This window comes from Charadrius vociferus, unplaced genomic scaffold (assembly GCF_000708025.1).
Source record: "Charadrius vociferus isolate BGI_N301 unplaced genomic scaffold, ASM70802v2 scaffold676, whole genome shotgun sequence".
NCBI lineage: Eukaryota > Metazoa > Chordata > Aves > Charadriiformes > Charadriidae > Charadrius > Charadrius vociferus.
This window is the reverse complement of record NW_009648661.1, coordinates 754,184-774,359: the sequence shown is the minus strand read 5'-3', so window position 1 is coordinate 774,359 and position 20,176 is coordinate 754,184. Positions and strand designations below refer to the sequence as shown.

Sequence of the window (20,176 nt, the reverse complement as noted above, 5' to 3'; positions counted from 1 at the left end):
CTGATTGATAAGCAGATTTCAGAGCATGGAAAGAAAAATTAAAAAAAAAAAAAACAACTAAAACCAAAACCCAAAGGTCATCAGCTTCAAGAATAACTAGCCTAAGGATCAGCATTTTAAATGGTCCCAATAAGAACAGTTCAGTGAGATTGCTAAAAGCCAAGAGCAAACACCAAGTAGGGCTCAGAGAAGAAAATCCAGAGGTTGGTTATATTTACATTAGAGGATTGCGCACAGAGCCTACCTCAAGACTGCCTAAGAACCAAGCAATGGTTTTCAGTTGTCACAGGGAACACGATCGTTCGCGCCCACGGCTCTATTTCCAACGTTCCCCACGGTGACAGACCCCGAGCCTGCCTCGTGCCTCCCTCCATCTCAACTCCAGGACCCGCGGTCATCGGAACCCCCTTCTTTCTGTGAGTCTCCCTGAAAACCAAGCCAAGTGGAGAACTTGTAACTTGCCGCATCAACTCCTCCTCCAGCCAGTCACTTCTCTCTCGGGGGCGATAACGGTTCAACAGCGGCAGCAGAGAACATCTAATATACAACTTTTCCCCCAAGTGCATAAGGATCTCCACGACAGCTACTTCTCCTCTCTTTGTTAGTACAGCACTCGCCAGCCAAGAGCGTTCGATGCCAACAGCATCCGACCTACGCACACCTACAAAATAAATACACAGGAGCGATGTGACAGCGGGGCCGAGGCGGTTAATCAGTGAGGCCGAGCCTCATGTGAACGAAACTCTGATTTCTGGTAAAACATGAGTCAGAAAACCCACTGTATGAAAGGCGGTGTACGAAACATAAGGGGAATGTTGAAATAGCTGCCAGGCGGAGTGGACAGGGCCGGTGTAAACGCTTTGAAGCGCTTCAAACTCTCCTTTACGCATACCCAGAGAGAAACCCAGAGCTTCGGGATGGCTCATTCCCACACCATCCAACAGATTTGCGTCAAGTTTAATCCCGAAAGGGGCAGCTTTACAGTACCGACCGTCCCCTACACAATTCAGTCCTTCTCAGCTAGAGAAATATCTTTGGCTTAAAATCACAATGCTTCTAAATGAGACTCTCCCCCCCCCACCGCCCATGGTAAATTCCTTAGACTTTTCTGTCCCTTAGCAGTTTCACGTGAATGCAGAGAACAGAATTAGGCACAGAATTAAGGTGGCTTAGGTAATTATAGCGGCACATGCTATCAGTTCAAGACAGAAGATTAGCACAGCGAGCTTCCAATTAAAGGAGGTCTTCTCCCCAGTACCGTGAAAGGAACTGGACTCTTTTTTACTTTGTCTATCCAAAACACGAACAGTGTACCACGTCAAAGCAGCGATATATACCCCAGAAAATCTTCCCAAAGGCACTTTTTCTGGTACCTAAAAACCGAAGGAGTTTCAAGACGAAGCTGTAGAACCACTTTAAATCCACCAAGCAGACAGCTACGCACCCCGTGGCTTTAAACCCAAAGTAAAGTTTAAATTGAATTATTTTCCTCTACATCTAACATGACTAATGGTGTCACCATTGGCCAAGGGAGATTTCTAATAAACATCGCCTGCTAAAGAAAAAAGCAGCAAAGAGCATTCTTAAAGAAGAATGGCTTGCTGGTAAAGCTGCGAGCAAACATGCAGTTAATTAAGGCAGAAGTGACCAGTAAACGAAAACGCTCTGTATCCCTCAAACCTACCCAAAACCCGAGGGGTTTTGAGACTCCTTCATCGCTTCACTTTGCAGGTCATTTTCTCTGTTCTCCCCAGACCACATTTCCCAAATGTACAATGTTCAATTCTTATTATTTCATCTCAAACTTTGCAGCAATTAAGTCAATATTAACCAGAGGAGGGTTATCATTTTAACTCCCCTCTCAAGGGGAATTTAAAGCTATAGAAGAAGCTTAACTTTCACTTAACCAAAAAATATTTGTATCAGTTCTGCAAGTTGTAGAGAAAACCCAGAATTATGGCAGGAGTGCGACAGCATTAGGGTGCCAAAACCAGAAGGGCAGCTGAACCAACACTATCTCTGTATTTGTATTTGTACTTCGTATTTAAATTAATTTTGTTATTTCAAGGTCAGAGATTTCAAACACTTAAAGGTGACAATAACCTAAGTGGAACTGCTCAACAGCTCTATCGTCTGTATCAGTGTTATTACTGTGGCAATTTCAGTGGTTTAGTTTTTAAATGATGAAAAGAGCGGAGGCAGGTTTTAAAAAAATCCCAGGAGCGATGACACTGTGCCTTTAAATGCACCGCCCCCGGACATAATCCTCATCAAAAGCCCATTATCATTTCTCTTGAGAAGAAAACGATCGCATTCCTCCCCTGCCCCCCTTGCACTGCAGCACCTGCTCCGCTCAGACACATCCACAAATCTCTGAAAGCAGAATTCAGATCCAAACAGTTTTATCTCGGTGGAGAATCCTCTCCCGTATATTCACGTTATTCCAGGCCCAGGCGTCTATGGTGGCTTCAGATGGGCGCATCATGAAGCTAATTATTTTTTTTTTTTAAAAACCAAACTTTTTCAAATGGGAAACTCTTCTCCACACCAGTGTGACTGCATCACAACCAAAGGAACACTGAAATCCTAGAAATACAAGATGCTTTCTAAGGACCCACCCCTAAGTCCCTTCAATGACCCTTTCTAAGCCAACAAACTCTGCTGAAGGACCTACCAGCCTCCCTGCAGAGGTGACTATCACAAACACCGAAGGACATTAACCACCGGCTGAAACACAATACACGAGCGAAAAACAAGTAAAGCTTCAGTATGGAATTTCAGTCTCATTTCTTTTGAGGAACCGCGTGCCATGGCAAAGACAGGGCTGGGTTGGTTTGTGGCCCTGAACAGCCCTTCATCTCCTAAGGATGCTTCGGTGGTGCTTTAGAAGCTGGGGAACACGTGGAAAAAAACTTGTTGCCGGACAGGCAAAAAGTTACTGCTATTAGGGAAAGGAGAAGGATGTTGGAAGCAAGCAGAGATGCTGCAGCAGGGAAAACCCTTGTGCCCGCAGCAGCCTGCACGGTGCACTCAGCACCCCGACTACTTGCAGAGCTCAGGACAAGAGGAAACCCAAGAGACAGAGCTTTTACAGACTCCCAGACTGGTGAGGGCTGGAAGGGCCCTCTGGAGCTCCCCCAGTCCACCCCTGCCAGAGCAGGGGCACCTCCAGCAGTGGCACAGGACAGCGTCCAGGCGGGTTTGGGATGGCTCCAGAGGGGGAGACTCCCCCACCTCTCTGGGCAGCCTGTGCCACTGCTCTGCCACCCTCACAGGGAAGAAGTTCCTCTTCAGGTTGAGATGGAACTGCCCATGGTCAAGTCTGTGCCCGTTCCCTCTCGTCCTGTCACTGGGCACCACTGAACAAAGACTGTTCCCATCCCCCCGGCACCCTCCTTGAAGGATTTATCAGCGTTGATAAGATCCCCCCTCAGTCTTCTTTTCTCCAGACTGAACAGCCCCACGTCCCTCAGCCTTTCCTCAGCAGAAAGATGCTCCAGTCCCCTCAGCATCTTTGCAGCCCTTCGCTGGACCCTCTCCAGCAGTTCCCTTGGGATTCAGTCCCCCGTCCTCGGAGGCCGGCATGAAGCGGGAGCCTGGTGGGAGAGCTTCAGGTGTCACAGCAGAGGAAGAGAGAAGGTAAAATTCATGGAGCAGAGTCTGGAGCTTCCCTTCAGCAGGGCAGCTTTCTCCAAGCAAAGGACTTGCCGGAGTGAGATGCCAAACCTGTCTATGAAGAGTGCCAAGCAGAGAGGATAACGTGGGCAATGCTGTTACATCAGGATGCGATTTATTTTCACTCACACGAGATCCCTGACATAACTGTCCCGTTGAAGACTTCCAACACCAGCCTTTCGGGACTTCCCAAAGGCACAGAGGGCAGCCGGTGGCAGGGTGAAGCTCCGGCGCCACGCGTCGCGTCCAAACAGGTGTGCACACGTGTACCTCCTATGGGTACTCCACCGATGCCTCAATTTAATCAGACCTAACATCCCCATAACTTATTGAGGGACAACTGCTTCTTTTCCCCAACCCTTACTCTCAAAAACAACTTCAGGAATAACCCTAAAAGGAAACATCATCATGACCATACCTTTCTAGACAGGACAAGAACTCATCCTCTGCAGCAGGGGCACCCACTATTTGCCTTAACGACTAGCACCAGCAAGAAAGACCCCTTTTTGTTATTGTGCGTGGGAGTCTCGGTACACACCTACCAAGGGAGGAATGGTTTAGCCCTACCTTTTATCACACCTACCCAAAATCGGGAATTTTCGAGGGAAATAAAAATAAAATCCAAAACTTCACTCCTTTCCCAGCTGTCACAAGCAAGGAATGAAAGCTCATCGAAGACACAAAAGTTTTGCTCTATGTCGGACATTAAAAAACACACTTTAATAATTTATTTTATAAAACTTACCAAAATGGGGAAAGCGGAAAGCATAACACGTGGAGGGGTGGAGGCAAGAGCTGCCCAGCAAAGGCAAACTAAGAGCACCAGGCAGGTTAGCACCCTTCTGCGCCCTACGCCCAGTTTCAGCCATGCCTTTCCCTAAATGAGGCAGATGTTACGTTTTAAAACTGGTTTTTTCCCAAGAAGCCCTTATGCGATGGGCATATGCACAAGTTTAAAAAGAAAAAAAAAGCCAACACTTCAGTCAAGAGGTGTCACAAAGAAAGCAATTTTTTTTTTTTTTAATTAGCTGTCTGAGAAACACCCTGTACTCTTGCCAAGAAGAAAAAGGAAGCCTTTGCCCAGGGTGACGGTTCACATGGAGACCCAACCTCATGTCACCACGTGCCTTCGTCCTATCCCGGTGCCTCAGTAGGAGCCGTCGGTCTTCGCAGTTAGAAAGGAGCCGCAATAACAAGAGAAACACCGTCCAGACCATCTTCTCTGTCCCTCCCACACCTAGCAGAAGTCCTCCTAGCTGCCAGTCAACTGCGTCTTCAAGTAACCTCTCCTTACACCTCCTCTCCTCATCTTTCCTCTGGGTTTTTTGAGGTCATAGCCTCTTCCCTGAACCCACACATACACCCAAAAATAGCCATCTTGAAACCTAAACGCAACTCCAGCTTCGCATCCCCGGCAGTGAAAGGCGAGCGAGCTTCCTCACCCCACAACATGAGCCAACCTGCCTGGGACGAAAGGCGTCCTGCCTCAGAGGAGTGTGACCCACTAGAAGAAGGTCCCTAACCAAATATTCAGGGCCGGGATGCAGCTGGCTTTACACCACTTGCTCAGCCCAGGTAATTAGCGGTCTCTCCTTGCTTTATGCAATCTCTCCTTTGCAGGGCGAGAGCGGATGGGAGGGCCGTGTCCTCCTCACCAGCACCCATCCATCCCTTTGCCCTTGTGCTTGGCCAGCAGCACCCCAGCAGCCTCTCTGACAGCCCCCAGCTACGCAGAGGGCATGTTCGCAATCGAAGCGGCAATTATTGCTGCCTTTACCTCTGCAGTTGTACTACGCGTCACCTAAATACGCTGCTTGCAGCACTGAAGATCGGAGGGGTATTCTTCAGCGGACTCCACCACCTTGGACCCATCCACTGGCCGGCTGTGCAGTTCTTTAAGAGCAAAATACCAAAGATTGCCTTACATTTATGGGAAAGTCTCCCTGACCATCTTCCCTGTGTAAAATATTAATATCAAAAAATAAAATGGAGGTATTTGGCTGTCCTGCCTGGTGTTTTTCGAAGGCTCTCAACGCTGGTCTGCCGTTGGTCTTACCGCGGTGAGCTGAAGCTAAAAGCTTTTGGACAATCCCATCCCACGTCTCGAAGAGCCAGGAAAGAAATTGGATTGCTGAAAAATCCCACAACACTAATAAAGAGAGGACTCTTGGCACACTCCTGACTGCGCTGCATCTGCTCTGCTAAGTAGGTACATTTATTTCAATCCTGTAGCTGTCTCTTTGCTATTTATAGCTGCCGGCTTAATGAACTTTCAGGGTAGACACCAAGGCTGAGCCTTCCTCAACTCATGTTTAAATATCCTTGTTGAATTAATTCGATCTCATTATGGATGGACCGTTCCACGGTTGGACACTCCTCGCTGGAAATCAGCTGGGAGGTCCTCCATAGTACCGCATTTCTTCACGCAAGGCAGGTGGCTTTCTGAGGTGGGAAGCAATACCAGAAATTTACTTCATAGTAACCCAGACCGCACATCAAGAGGTAGGAAGACCGTTTAAAAATGGACGAAGAGCTCACAAACACGTTTTTTAAGAGACATACAATTAGATAGTCACCTCACGCTCAACCTGAGGACAAAGAGGTGCCACCCCGTAAGCGTCCTAGGCACAGGTGGCGAGAGCAGGCATGTCATATTCGCTGCCGGCTGCCACACCGCCGCAGTAACCCCGCAGGCAACTCACTTCCCACTTTGTGCAGAAGTGCTCCTGAGAAGCGGCGATTTTGCGCTCTTTGTAAGGAGAAGCCTGCCACGGGAAGCTGGGAAAAGGCCTTGCGTTGCCCAAGTCCAACAGGTGGCATTGAAAACTAGAAAGAGATGGTTTCCATGCCGGTGGGCTCAAAAGAGTTCAAATCGAGCCTTGTCTTTGTTTGGAGGCAGTGCCAGGGACAGAGCCTTCTGCTCATCTGCCTTCTGTATCCCAGGCTGCATCAGAACAAGTTTGGCCAACAGGTCCAGGGAGGGGATTCTGCCCCTCTGCTCTGCTCTGGGGAGACCCCACCTGGAGTACCACGTCCAGCTCTGGAGCCCCCAGCATAGGAAAAACATGGACCTGTTGGAGCGGGGCCAGAGGAGGCCCCGGAGATGTTGGGAAGGCTGGAGCCCCTCTGCTGGAAGGACAGGCTGGGAGAGTTGGGGGGTTCAGCATGGAGAAGAGAAGGCTCCGCGGAGACCTTACTGCGCCCTTCCAGTCCCTAAAGGGCCTACAGGAGAGCTGGGGAAGGACTTTTTACAGGGACATGGAGTGATAGGACATGGGGTGATGGCTTCGAACTGGAAAAATGTAGATTTAGATTAGATATTAGGGAGAAATGTTTCCCTATGTGGGTGGTGAGCCCCTGGGGGTAGGTTGCCCTGAGAAGCTGTGGCCGTCCCATCCCGGGAGGTGTTCAAGGCCAGGTTGGACGGGGCTTGGAGCAACCTGGGCTCGTGGGAGGTGGCCCTGCCCAGGGCAGGACTGGGGGGGGACCGGATGATCTTCAAGGTCCCTTCCAACCTAAACCGTTCTATGATTCTATTCCTCAGCTGATGCCATGAGCTCCCTGGACGTGAAGGCTGGAGACCGTCCCCACGTGTGTTGGCCAGCACAGCCAGCACGCTGCTCTGCAGATTCCACCTATTGTGTTTACGAGAGACAGACTTCCCCGCTTCAGTGCCCCGTTTAAGATGAGAAACCTTCTTACAAGTCTTGTGTAAGCAAACCATTGACCAACACTGACACCGAGCGAAGGGGCGGACACACATCAAAATATGATGGTTCTCAAGAAACGTGAAGCATGAGCTGAACAGACTGTAACTGCGGTGGGACAGGCAGTGATCCAGAAACACCTGCCCGCACACTCAGGTCTTGATGAAGAATCAAGAGCACCACGGAATCAAGGGGCATTTCAGCCCCATAGGTGGGCTTTCTTTGCTGATAAAGATCGTGTTGGTGAGCGAGAGAACACAGCAAAAAAGCAGAGTAGCTCAGCCTCCGGAGATACCTGGCTTGCACCGTTCAGAGATACTGCACATGACAGACAAGAGGTTAGAAAACTATTTCTATGCACACACACCCCACCACCGTCTTATCTAGGCACTTAGGCCCACTGAAATATCAGAAGAACCGGAATGGGCCAAAAAATCATATTTGTTCTGCAAGAAGCAAACCATAAGGTAAAGAAAACTACGGATACTAACGGCAGCAACTCCAGGGTGTCCCACATCAACCAGAAGCAACAGACAAAGCGTGGGTCTTGTATTAAAACTGAAAAAGCCTCCACTTAAACCAATCAGGGTGGTGAATTCACACTACAAGACTGCTCACCGCAACATCTTTTATGTCGCTAAGCATCTCGATAAACCAAGCATCAATTAACTAGTTTTCAATTAAAAAAACGGTGCCAACTGATGTCGCAGGATCTCTCAGGTTCAATCTGTTAGAGATAATTACAGCTCTCTCCATGTCACACATCCTCCCGAGCACTCCTTCAATGCAGGTACTCAGCAGCAAAGTCTTAGCACACATACCCAAAACTGACCGCAAGCTTCAAACAAGCAGGACGCTCTCGAGTTCCAAGCCCCAGATTACATAGAACTTACTTTTGAGAGAAGGCTGCATTTTAAATCAGCGTCGTTAAAAGGCGCATAGTGCGGGATGACGCCGGGCGATCATCTCAGAGGGACACAGCGGTTGCCTCCGCAGCAAACGTGAGGCATCCAGAGCAAAGCTCACCTCCACTGGCAGAGATGCGCTCCGTCTGGAATGACGGCACGAGCCTCAAACAGCACCTTAATGAAATGACTCTGCCGCCAACGTTTTCTCTCTCAGCAAAATGCTCCTCCTAACCCACATCTGAGGGCTCAAGAGAAGGGGTTTTTTTTTCACCAAAACCTTCAAGAACTACTGCTGGTGGGTGGAAGAGGAATTTCTTCTGAGCAAACTGCAAACCTGTACAAACCTTTGATGGGATGACATACCACCCCTTCCCTCTCTCTTGCCGTACGGGTCCTCCAGAAACCACTCCAACAGACGGATCCAGATTTTCAACCTCTTCTCCCTGTTTCTGGTTTGGTGTCCTGTAAACGGGATCACAGTCACACCCTTCAACTGGCAAAGAAAACCTTCAGTAAGCTTAGCCCACGTGCGACCATAGGCAAAAGAGTGCAACATGAAAGATGGCCTCAGCTCACAACCACTTCTCCCTCCTTGAAGGTTTTCCAAAATTTAGAGTCTGCAGTTATATTTATCCACCTGTCAACCTTGTGACTCCTGCCAGAAATCAGGTCTTACTCTCTTGGCGGATGCAAGCGCTAAAAAAATTCTTTTACAACACGCAGTTTATTAGTTATGGACCCTTCGTTATCACTTGCTGCTTTCGGGTGCTGGTACCCTGCTGGATCCGCCACCGGTACCCTGCTGGATCCACGATCGGAGCTGAGCATCACAGGCATTTCTGAAGCCCAGCACCACGTGGGGCAAAGCGCCCTGAATGCCCATGTCCAGTAAACGATGAACACTGAATTTCCTTTCCTCCCACTCCGTTTTCTGTAGCGTTATGCTGAGTTTAGACCAAACTTTCGCTTCAGCAACAACAATTTTTCAGTCCCGCGAGTGGTTTTAAGACCAGTCGGTGAACTACACAGTACTGCAGAGATGCTCTATGCCCCACAACCCGTGGGATAAAACCTTTACACTCAGTAAATTTTCCCATAGCAATAACATCAAAGGAAAAATTTAATCGTACAGCCCTTCAGCGAAGAAAACTCCCGAAGACCCCCTCTTGGTCGTTAAAGGCAGGGTGTTTACACGTACTAATGTGTGCCTACACACATGGGAAGTACTATACTTAGGAGAAGGATAAAGATGTCCCATGTTTATGATTGAAGAGTCATGTCAGCGGACAGCTTACCGTCCCATCAGACTCCTTCTTTATCCTTTTTCCACATAGCATTGTTAAAAATGAAAGTGGGCCGAGGCTAACGTCAGGTGGCCAAGGCGACTCAGAGGAGAAACTCTAAGAACTCAAGATTCTGCAACCCAGTTGCCTCTTGCCTTCTTCCCACACACGGGGAACGAAGGCTCACGTCCTCCGCAGACCCGTAGGCTGCGTTAACAGCTCTGCAAAACGTCACCGAGCAGAGGAGTCAGCATCACTCTGCGTGAACGCGGGGCACAGAAGTGCCGTGCCCACACCTTCTCACCCTTACTTTTTAAACCGAGAAAAAGAAATTAAAAAGCAAGCGATGCCTCTAAGTTAACCTCCTGCAAACAAGGTCTGAGGGTGTTAATGGCCAGAGAGCTTTAAAATCACTCCAAAGAACAGAGAATGTTCGATCTCTTGTTACCTACTAGCATCACTTTTGTGACCGCTTGGTGTGAAGTGCCTTAGGGCTTGAACGGAGGTGCAGTACTGCAACTCAGTACTATATAGCTTATCATACCAGTCCTCGACCAGACATGAAATTCCCCAAGACATTTCGGAAAGGGATGGGTTTTTTATATTTTGGGCTTCTTGCTCTCCGTTTGCTTGGAATCGCCTTTGCCTATAGAAGGACTTTTGCCCCAGCCATTGAATTCAGAGTCACAAACCCACACAGTTTCTTACCTTCCAAAAACCACAAGCCACGCACAGACCAACCGAACAAAGATGAGAATTTCCATTTTGTCAAAGAATCCTACATTTTTCTACTTGTGGTTCTTCTGACACGGTAATGGCTCACATCAGCCCAAGCCCGTACCCCATATTCTGAGCGCTTCTGTTCTAAACACTCCATCAGAGCTTCAGAATAGAGACTCGTATCTTTGTGAACGTGTACCCTCGGCACACGCCGTGTGTGTAAGGGGCACTGAGCTGGGCAAGCCCGAGGACAACCCAACCAAGCAAGTTCTGCACAAGCAGAGGCATCTCCGCGGAGCACCTCGTACTGCTGCGTACGTCACCGCGGTGCCTGCACGCTGCCTGCTACGACAGCGCTTACCGAGAGACATGACTGCATTGGGTCTGAGCCAGGGAGGCCAGCCAAATTAACTTGGAGGGCAACCAGGCCACGAGAAGAAACCCCTTTCCCAGATCAAGCCCAGATGCGTTTCCTCATGGGAAAATCTCCACACGTCTGTAGTAAAGAATGAGGAAGAGGGAAATGGATTCAGATCGCAGCCTGTCCCGAAGAAGAAACTTGCATCTGCTCTCCTTGTTCCTCCCTTGTCTCATCCCTTACAAGTAACGGCAAACTACACCATCCGCTTCAGCTCGAGATAAGCAATGGACGGACCTGCGAAGGCAGAGCCAGGCTCCACACCTCTGCCCTGTGGCTTTCCACCACCAGCTCTCTTGTCTGCCCACCCGAGTCTTTCCTTCACCCCATTAAGTGCATCAACCCTAGTTCATCGCACACCAATTGAACGTGCCCAAAAGACTAGCGGGTCACTACTCCAGCCATTAGCACTACAAAAATCTCTCTACACTTTCCCTCTGAAAGCCCCACTTTACTCATCACCTCTCCGTTTGCCACCCTTCCCCTTCTGCAGTGTCCTAACAGCATGAACCTTCATCTGTTTTCCAACTTTTACGTGTGTTTCAGGCAGATTAGAAGAGGGTATTTAAAGCCCACTTACTAGTAATGCAATAATATTTTATTTTTTTTTTTAATAACTTCAAAACTACTTGTACGTCAGAAGAGGGTATTTAAAGCCCACTTACTAGTAATGCAATAATATTTTTTTTTTTTTTTTATAACTTCAAAACTACTTGTACGTCAGCCTCCTGGACGGCGCAGAATAACCGCTGCTAAAAAGCGTTTCCTTCTTACCGGTTTAAAGTGGAAAGCAGGGCCAGGCTGGTTAAAGGAGGTGCGCTTAGAAATAAGGTGCTGGTAGGCTTCATCTGGAACGGGGCTGTGTAATAGTCTGCGGTTCGAGGCAGCCGCGTCTCAGCGAGCGCCGGTGTCAGCAGTTTTCTCCCCGAGCGCGGAGACAGCCCTGCAGGCCTGGAATATACTGAAAGGGCTCTGCGGAGGGAACATTGCCTTCCCGCCTCCTCCTCGCTGTATCAGAGAACATCCCTGCCTAGGTTTTTGAAGAAGGCATCTTTCCCAAGCAATAATTTACTGAGGATAAAACATATCTGTACACGTTCAACTTCCCGAACTCTCGCCAGATGGGAGAGCTCAAGGTTGTTTATGAACTACCAGAGTTTGCTTTGTTTGACTGAACTGGACACCGATTATTTAAAAAAAAAAAAAGAAAAAAAAGAAAAAAAAAGAATTGATATTTCCAGACTGCACCAATTCCCAATTACAGAAGCACAGCAAGACCTGTTTCCAACTGGAACAAAACATTTACAGGAAAGGTTTGCATTTCTGGACCTGTTTGCTCTCCTGCCCATATCCACAGACGTGTTTCATCAGGTTCGTTTGTTGTGGGACAAGCAGCTTGACCTGGTGAGTCAAATCCAGATTTTGGTCAAAATCTGAGTGCACGGTTTTCACCAAAGCAGCTGAGAAATCCTCTTCAGGTAAGATATCCAGGTTTAGGCTTCACAGTCATGTTGTTGACCCTGCTCGGGCAGGGGGGTTGGACCAGATGATCTCCAGAGGTCCCTTCCAACCCTGACCATTCTGGGATTCTGTGGTCCTTAGGGACAGACAAAGGAACAGACGCGATGTATCGAATCAAAGCCGGTTTAAGCTGTCCACTCAGTAAAAACAAAGCTCTCAGTATAATCGAGACAATCAAGTCGTTCCCTAAACTTCTAGGAACTATTTTCACTATGTAATTAAATATTTTTACAAATCCAACTTTATATGTTTGTCCTTAAATTTGAAGATTAAATAAACTACGAATTATATCTAAGCTGAACTGACAGTGTCTAATACTCGGCCGAGTTAAAAATTGCAAAAACCCACAAAGAGAAGGAACTAGATAAATTCTCGCTTTTATAGACGAAGATGCACTGTACCTTTCCTTAAGATTTTGGGGGTTTCTTCATGTAAAAATGGGTTTCGCTTGTTTTAAAACATGGTTAACAAAACAGACTATATGAATCCAAAACCCTTCCAATTCTAAGGAGAGGACTGAAATGTCATCCAGTTCAGTCCCTTCATCTCATCATTAACGACATAAACAGCACTTTCATGTTATTATCTCATTAAACTTGCATACACCTATCACCTCCCTCCGCAGCCCGTCCGAAGGCAGTGTCCTACGCGTTATCCTCACAGCGCGGTACTCATCGAGCCTCGCTCGTTGATGGGTACCTGCAGCGTTGTGCGACTCCCATCCCCGGTTTTAGGGGTGAGCGCAGCCCCTGCTACCGCCGACCACCACGCCAAGCGGTGCTTGTTATGCAAAGGTTCATGAACACACCTGGTGTTACACAAAGGTGATTAACGGAGCTGGCCCTTCATCCTGGGGACTGCAACACCCTCGTTCTTCTGTTCCTGGGTCCCTTCACCAGAAAGGCGCTGAGCTGCCTAAGAGGGCACAGTGGGCTTACGATTTCCTCCTTCCTTGGTGTCCAGCACTTCTTTTTTTCCCTCCACTTCTTTTTTTCCTCCTCTTCTGACGACAGGGAAACAGTGTGTACCCACACGCGTATCCAGCGCGCCCCGCAGAGCTGGCCGGGCTCGGCCAGACACAGCTCCTTTATCATCATCCATCCCTCTAAAACGACCTCAGGCACGTTAGGCTAACGCTCCCTCGCTGGCTGTCTCCACCCTCGGCATTTCACGTCTTGCTCAGTTTCTGTTATTTTTCCCCCTTCAAAGAAGACAAGCAAAACCCAAAGCTCCCTCCTTCCCGGCCACAATGCGGTCACCACTCCAGAGCGAGCGTTTTCACCCGGCCCCGCTCCACGAAACCACCAGGTCCAGACCCAACAGATACTTCAGCTTCGTATGCCGCATCCTCCCCGCTGACAGCTGTCTCAAATACATCTAAGACATTTCGTTTCAGCTTTTTTAAATTTGCTGTTCAAATTTCGCCAGTTCTGTGTTTCTAATATTCTTAGTGCTCTTCTGAAACTGAATTTGAGCCACGTACCCCTAACTCATTTACAATTAACAGATGAAGATTAAAAAAACAGGGCTATAACTGAGATTTCTTGCTGCGATGGCAAGTAACGAGTATCAGCCCAAGCTGGTGAGGCACGTTTTTCTTTGCCTGAAGAGAACTGGTCTCCTCTTGGACACACTTGCCATAACTAAGAGCAAACACAGCAGCCAGACACATGGCGCACATAAGCCGTTTAGGCCCTCCAGAAGCCTTCATCAAAGCTCTGGTAAGAGACATCTAAAGCTGTCACAGTCTGAACATCCAGCAACCATCTCAGGTGGGCAACCTCCCAAGAGACAGAAACCGAAATGGAAATAAAGAGCCATTTATAAGTGATGGTCAAAAGCAGAACAGCGGAGATTTCTGGAGGAAGCCTGGTGTTACTACCTAGGTGGAACTAGAGAAGAAAAGCTTGGAGCAAGCAAGAAGTGTAGGAAACAAGTCATTCGGGTCAGCTTGAAGACAAGAGTTTCAGAAGGGAAAAAACCCTGGGGATACGAGGCAACGTGTAATTCAATGTTTGGAAATTCAAGCCAGTAATCTGAACTACTCCTATCCTTTACGGTGTTCTAAATTAACTGCGCCAGCTCGTAAAAAGATCTGGCCACCAGTGCAAAAGAGCAAGTCCCTGCAGGAACCTGGTCAAGTATCTGGATACACGAGACGGTGAACAATACCGAGAAAGTCAGAAATGTAGTACTAATGCTATTGCATGGGACGTCTGGAATATCATGCGGTATTTAAGTGATCCCGCTCCAAAATTACGTAGTACAAAGGGGTCAGGGTGGAAAAGGCTATGGGAAAATTCTCAGAGAGAGATGAAAAGATTGCAGAGTTTTACAGGCAGATAAAAAGTAGACAAGAACATACTAAACTGCAGAAACAATAGAGAAAAAAAAAAAAACATTAACCCTTTCTAAAATGACAAAAACCCAGAAACAATGAGGAACAAAACAAAAGGCAAAAAATCAAAACTTGATGGAAGTAATAGGTTTTCAAGCATGGGCACGATTAGCCCGTGGAAACCATTCCCCTAGGACAGCGATACATCCAGCAGCCAAAAGGGAATGTCTACAGACCTGGTCGCCTGCACGCCGAAGAACAACAGAGGTGTAAAGATAAAAACTAAACTTGCAATACCTAGAGTTCTTGAAAACAGGTAATTACGTCTTTTGGTGTAAAACCAACTCCTGGTTTCTGAGCGTTGACAAGAAAACTTTCATGGGACAACCATGGAACTACAGCTACGAAGAACAAACGGCGTTGGTGACTTGCCTTCCTTTCCAGCTGCTGCCCTCTGAACTATCTGCACCCCCGAGAGCACCAGGCCCCGGGCTAAAGATGGGACTGACCTGATCTCATTTTCCTGTCTTTCTTTGCAGCAACTATCCAGCAACGTAATTTCAAAATAAAAAATTCACTTATTTCTTCAATCGAAGATCAGGTCGCATGACCCCTGCTTGCTCCTCCCGCTCTCGCGCGCGCAGGAAGCCTTCTCCCACTTACAAACAAGTTCTTTAATGAAACTCCAACCACCCCGAGTTAGCCTCAATCATCTGAGCTACATCACACCCTGGGCTGTTCTCCTGTATTCAAACCTTGCTCCCATTTTGGCAGGCTGTCACCATCTCTCTCCCACTTCTATTTAAGCAGCAGATGACAGAACAAGCTTGTGGCCGACAGAGAAGACAGCAAGACGAATGGGACTTTATGACAGTCTGCTACGATGGTACCGAAGCGACAGCACAGTGAGGACACTCGATAGACATCTCTCCCCTCCGGTTGACAGTTTCAGTACCAATAGAGGTAGAGGACATCCAAAACAGAGCTCATCGGCCTATCAAAATTCAGATATTCAACCCCTACAGATACTCAAGGACACAGTAATGCTACATTTCGTTGTTCTTCTCATTTACAAATGAAAATTGGTTAATTACTGAAGGGAAAAGACTTATAACCACCACAAGTTATTGCTAAAACAAAGCCAAATCCCAAGTGGGTATGTTTCTCACAGTCTACAGCTGTGGTTGTGGTGCTTCTCATCAACCTGCTCCTCTGAGGAGCTGAAACCACAGGGTACTCGAATGCTAGAGAGGGCGCACGCCCTGAGAGCCAGAGCCGGAGCTTTAAGAGATCCATCCAGGCACCTACTCAGTTTTTGCGTTTCCTTGCTATCTCGTTACGCGCAGTGTCAAATTGCTTTTTAAAATTTGGCCTGTTCCTGGCTGGCATCAGCCCAGGAGCCACCGTAGGTGATAGAGAGGGATGAAATGTCTGCTCCAGCCTCTGCCTCCCCCAAGCCACAGCAACCGTTCGACAGCAACCGATTACGGCTGCTCCGACCGTGCAACGCGAGATGACTGTTTTTGTGGCTCCAGTTTCCCCCTTCGCGACCAGATCAGGAGCAGATCTGTAGACAACAGACCATTGTAGCGAGCGACAACTGAAACCAGTACTTACTGAGCGGTTTAAGGATGCTGCTGCTTGTCTCATCAGCGTTTTCTACGTCTGATTTGTCGGAGTAGTTCTCGGAGATTTTCTCCTTTTCCTTCTTTTCTTTGTGCCCAGGTCTTCTTCGGTGACGCCTCCTTCTCCTATAGCTCTTCGGCACGTGGACCCCAATGTAAACGGTGTGATGACCTACGGAACACAATCACAGCAAAAGTTAACTTCGACTGCGGATAGTTTGTGCGTCGGTGGCCGGCACAGTTCACGCTGCATTTCATTCAAATAGGCGAGCAAACTATCTTTCTTTGCTGGCCTAATATTAATTAGTACTAAGTTTTCTTGTCTCCAGACAGGAGCTAGGAGCTCTTTAGCTACCATTTGGAAAAGTGTATTTTGTACAGCCATTCCTGAGAGTGCACGCCACTGCAGACTCCCTGATCGTTATTCTGTCCTTGTGACTCATTTTAAAAATACAAATAAAAACCACAGAAGGCCATCGTACTCATTTGGCAATACAGAATACAGCGCTCCTCAAAAACATTCCACCTTAATTTTTCCATTTGTTTTACCACACACATCGGCTGGTCTTAACACCTACAGCGTGCCAACTGATCCAGCCTCGCCGAAGAGCTTAGAGCAACGAAACTGCCATCGCTGCACTGTATAACAAATGTCAAAGTACCATCAGGGTATTGTTATAACACCGCTGATGAGGACGGACTACTAACATAAGGGACTGTAAACTTCTAAGTACTTGACACTTTGCAAAATCAAAATTAAGTAATAAAAAAGCGACAAATTTCATAGGCTGACTGTAAAGACAAAGCAATGCCCTTCGCCTTTCATACAGACTGCCACTTCAAACTAAAGCACCTCAACCGCATTTGCCAATTGTTATGTCTTTTTGATGAGTTTGACAGCAACGTCTTATTTTTGGGGCTTTCTGCACTTCTACCAACTTGGGATAAATAGCTTTCCTTGTGACATCCACACATCATCTTCTGTGCCCAGATAATTCAGACATCTTCCCGTAAGCTCCAAAAACAGCTCCTTCAGATTCCACTCTTGATAAACGATAACTGTATTCTATGCTTTTGATCAAATTTGGTTTCCCCAGTGATGCCTCGGTGGAGCCGAGCAGAGTTTCAGATAAACGCACGTGACCAACGTGTATTTATCTGAAAGAATGAGCCACAGACACACACAAGAACAAGCGTATTGCTCTGTAGGTACAGACATTTACTCCTGCCCACGGTGGAGCCTTTCTGCAGAGCTGTCCCTCTGTGGGGCCGCTCTCTCCATCACCTCGCATCCATCTACTCTTACTGTACGCCCGCCCCTTGCGTGCATGCATGGCTATTAATGAAGTCGAGCGAGTAACAAAAATTGGGCTTCGCTTGACGGAAGTGCCACGCGCTAGAGAAAGCTCGAGAGCAAACCGGCCCTTGTCACCGACCCATCTCCACCGATTTTCCCTCCTTAGAGTATGCATTGCTCCTCCCTTTCCCCCACCCCGATGATGACTGGTGGCATCTCAGCAGCGTTAGCAGGTTCCAGATGAAGCACCTATTTGTAAGAGAGGGGAAGATGCTCTGCCAACGCCAGCGCGACAGTAAAGCCAGGGTCTGCCGCCACCAGCTAACATCACCACTCAGTCTGCACCTCTAATTCCTCGTTATGACAAATCCAATCTTTCAGACTGAGCAACTGAAAATTTAGGCACAAAATACCCTCTCTCCGTAACAAACTGACTTTTCAATGGAAAAAACAACCCCGCGTCTGCCTGTTTCGAATTCCGCAGGCCCTTGCGGCCAGCTGCCGAGGCTGCAGAGCCCTTCGCCTTTTCTTTTTTGCACGAGAAATTCCATACTGAAAGCACCCGAGGGCTTTTAAAAAGCTGTTTGAGCAGAGCAGCCCTCCTTGATAGCAACTTTCAAATAAGCAACCGAGCTCCCCCAGGGCTCTGCAAACGCCGCAGTGACGGGCTGTACGCGCGGATGGGACCAGAAGGTCAGGGGAAGAGCTCGTGCCCTGTGCGTGTAACACCGTCTCGCACACCCGTCGCCCGACACGCTCCGCAGCCCAGCAAGGCTACGGAGGCATGCAGATCTCCGGCAGCAGCTCCCCGGAAAAGCAAATACAGAGGACAAATCGGCATTTTTAAATTCAGGCTGTCGTTGAGGTAACTTAAGGATTAAAAAAAAATAAAAAAAGCATCTGAAAAAGGCTCCTTAAGTACTGCACTCTGAGTTCTCAAAGACTAAAAAAAATGAAAAGAAAAAAGAATTTTTTTAAAAAATGTTCTCCAATATGATCACTTGAAAAAAAAAAACCTTCATCCCCAGACCAGCACTAAGTTTGATACGTTTTGGCCCTGAAGTCACTTGTCATATGGAAATTGTAATAAGAAGCAGACGCTTATAAAGAAATTCCCTTCTCGCTCCCAGAGACGATGGTGTGACACCGCCTGGGGTGGCCCTGACATGGAGCACATCATCATTCTGGTGGCCACTGTGCTACAGCCACCTCAAGGTTACGGACAAGTGGTAACGATGCAGGAGACCGTACTAAATAAATAAAACAGATAGATGGGTATAAAGATGCACAGTGCCCGTGATATCAAGATAGAAACAGCTGTGGAAGGTTAGTGAAAAATCTCTCGGTGTGAAATTACGGGGTTTTTTTAGCCAGTGATATCTAGGCTGAGATATTAAAAGTTCCCGGCTCCACGGGCATCTCCTGCTGCTGCCGGGTGCCCACAGCTGTCCAGCTGTTCGGTACCATACCAGACACTAATAACGCACCATCCCGGGGAGCTGGACAATAAAAGAAACAGAAATCTGGGGCTGAGCTAGATCCAAACCCAGGCAGGACACCAGTGGCAGAAGAAAAGGACCGGTATCTGCTCCAGCCCAGCACCGCCGGCTTTGGGAAAGGTGCTCGCACCACAGAGGGACTGGGCAGAGCCACAGTGCCTAAACTGGAAACATCTGCAGCGAGACCGTGCAAAGCAACACCTGAAGATGTGTTTTAGCTGGAGCGTGTTGAGGGAAACCGGGAAAGCTACTCCTGCAACTGGAAAGCTTTAACGTGGCAGATGGCATAAACACTGCGTAGGGACGGAGAAGGGGAGATCTTCTGCGAGCCAAGCAGGAGCCCTGGGCTGGCCCCGGGACAGAGAGGGCAGCGGCAGCCGCTCCTGAGGCGTTCCTACAGCCAAGATCGCAGCCAAAAGCCAGATGCAAAAGGACGGGGTGACGCCAGGGTCTGTACTAAGACGGCGTCCTCCTTTGAATCACTTGAATTCGGCTCGATAATCGAAACACATCATAGTAAGGCTGTAGTCTTAATACTTTAATATGCTGCCAACAGAACTAGACAAATCTCTTTAATCTTTTGACCACGTGTGCGCAGTACAGATTTTGGTAATATGAAACTAAATTGTATATATGCAGGCAAACATCTGCATTACTTAGCTGCTTTTCCCTCTTCTGCCGGGGAGAGACTTAGTTAATGCCGCTTTTTGTCGTCCCACTCCCCCGTCGCCTCCCAGGCTGCGCAGGGAGGCCGAGCGAGACGTTTTCCTTTTCTGCGTACTTGAAGTGCTTGGCATCTGTTTATATTGTTCTAAACGCTGAGATAAACTTCTAGGCTCCCTTCCCAAAGCGCCTGGAAGGAAACAATTGACACGTACTCTCAAAGCACGGGGTTTCTGAGACATTTCCTACTCACCGGGGTAACGGCGCCTTTCCCATGAGAACCATCGACCGACGGCAAATGGGAATGCCTGAGAAATTTAACGTGGCACACATGCACCACGCTGTTGGGAAGCACAGAGCTGAGAGCTGAACTTCTCCCGGTGATCCAGGTCCCTGCTCAGCCAGAACTTCCTCACCCAGCATGGGCTAATTGCCACTTTCCTCCCGTGGCCCCAACCGCAATCACAGCCCTTTCTGGGGGCTGCTGCCATCACCCACCCCGCTCCCCCAGGAAGGCGATTA

General features: G+C 48.1%; 1 protein-coding gene across 1 annotated transcript in view; it reads right to left on the bottom strand.

The window, feature by feature from the left end:
* Window positions 1-20,176, bottom strand: part of SLC4A4 (solute carrier family 4 (sodium bicarbonate cotransporter), member 4) — a 158,997-nt gene that overhangs the window by 126,373 nt on the left and 12,448 nt on the right. The window contains exon 3 of the mRNA XM_009886487.1: window positions 16,188-16,367. Coding sequence (XP_009884789.1) covers window positions 16,188-16,367 — 180 coding nt within the window. The remainder of the gene's footprint in view (window positions 1-16,187; window positions 16,368-20,176) is intronic.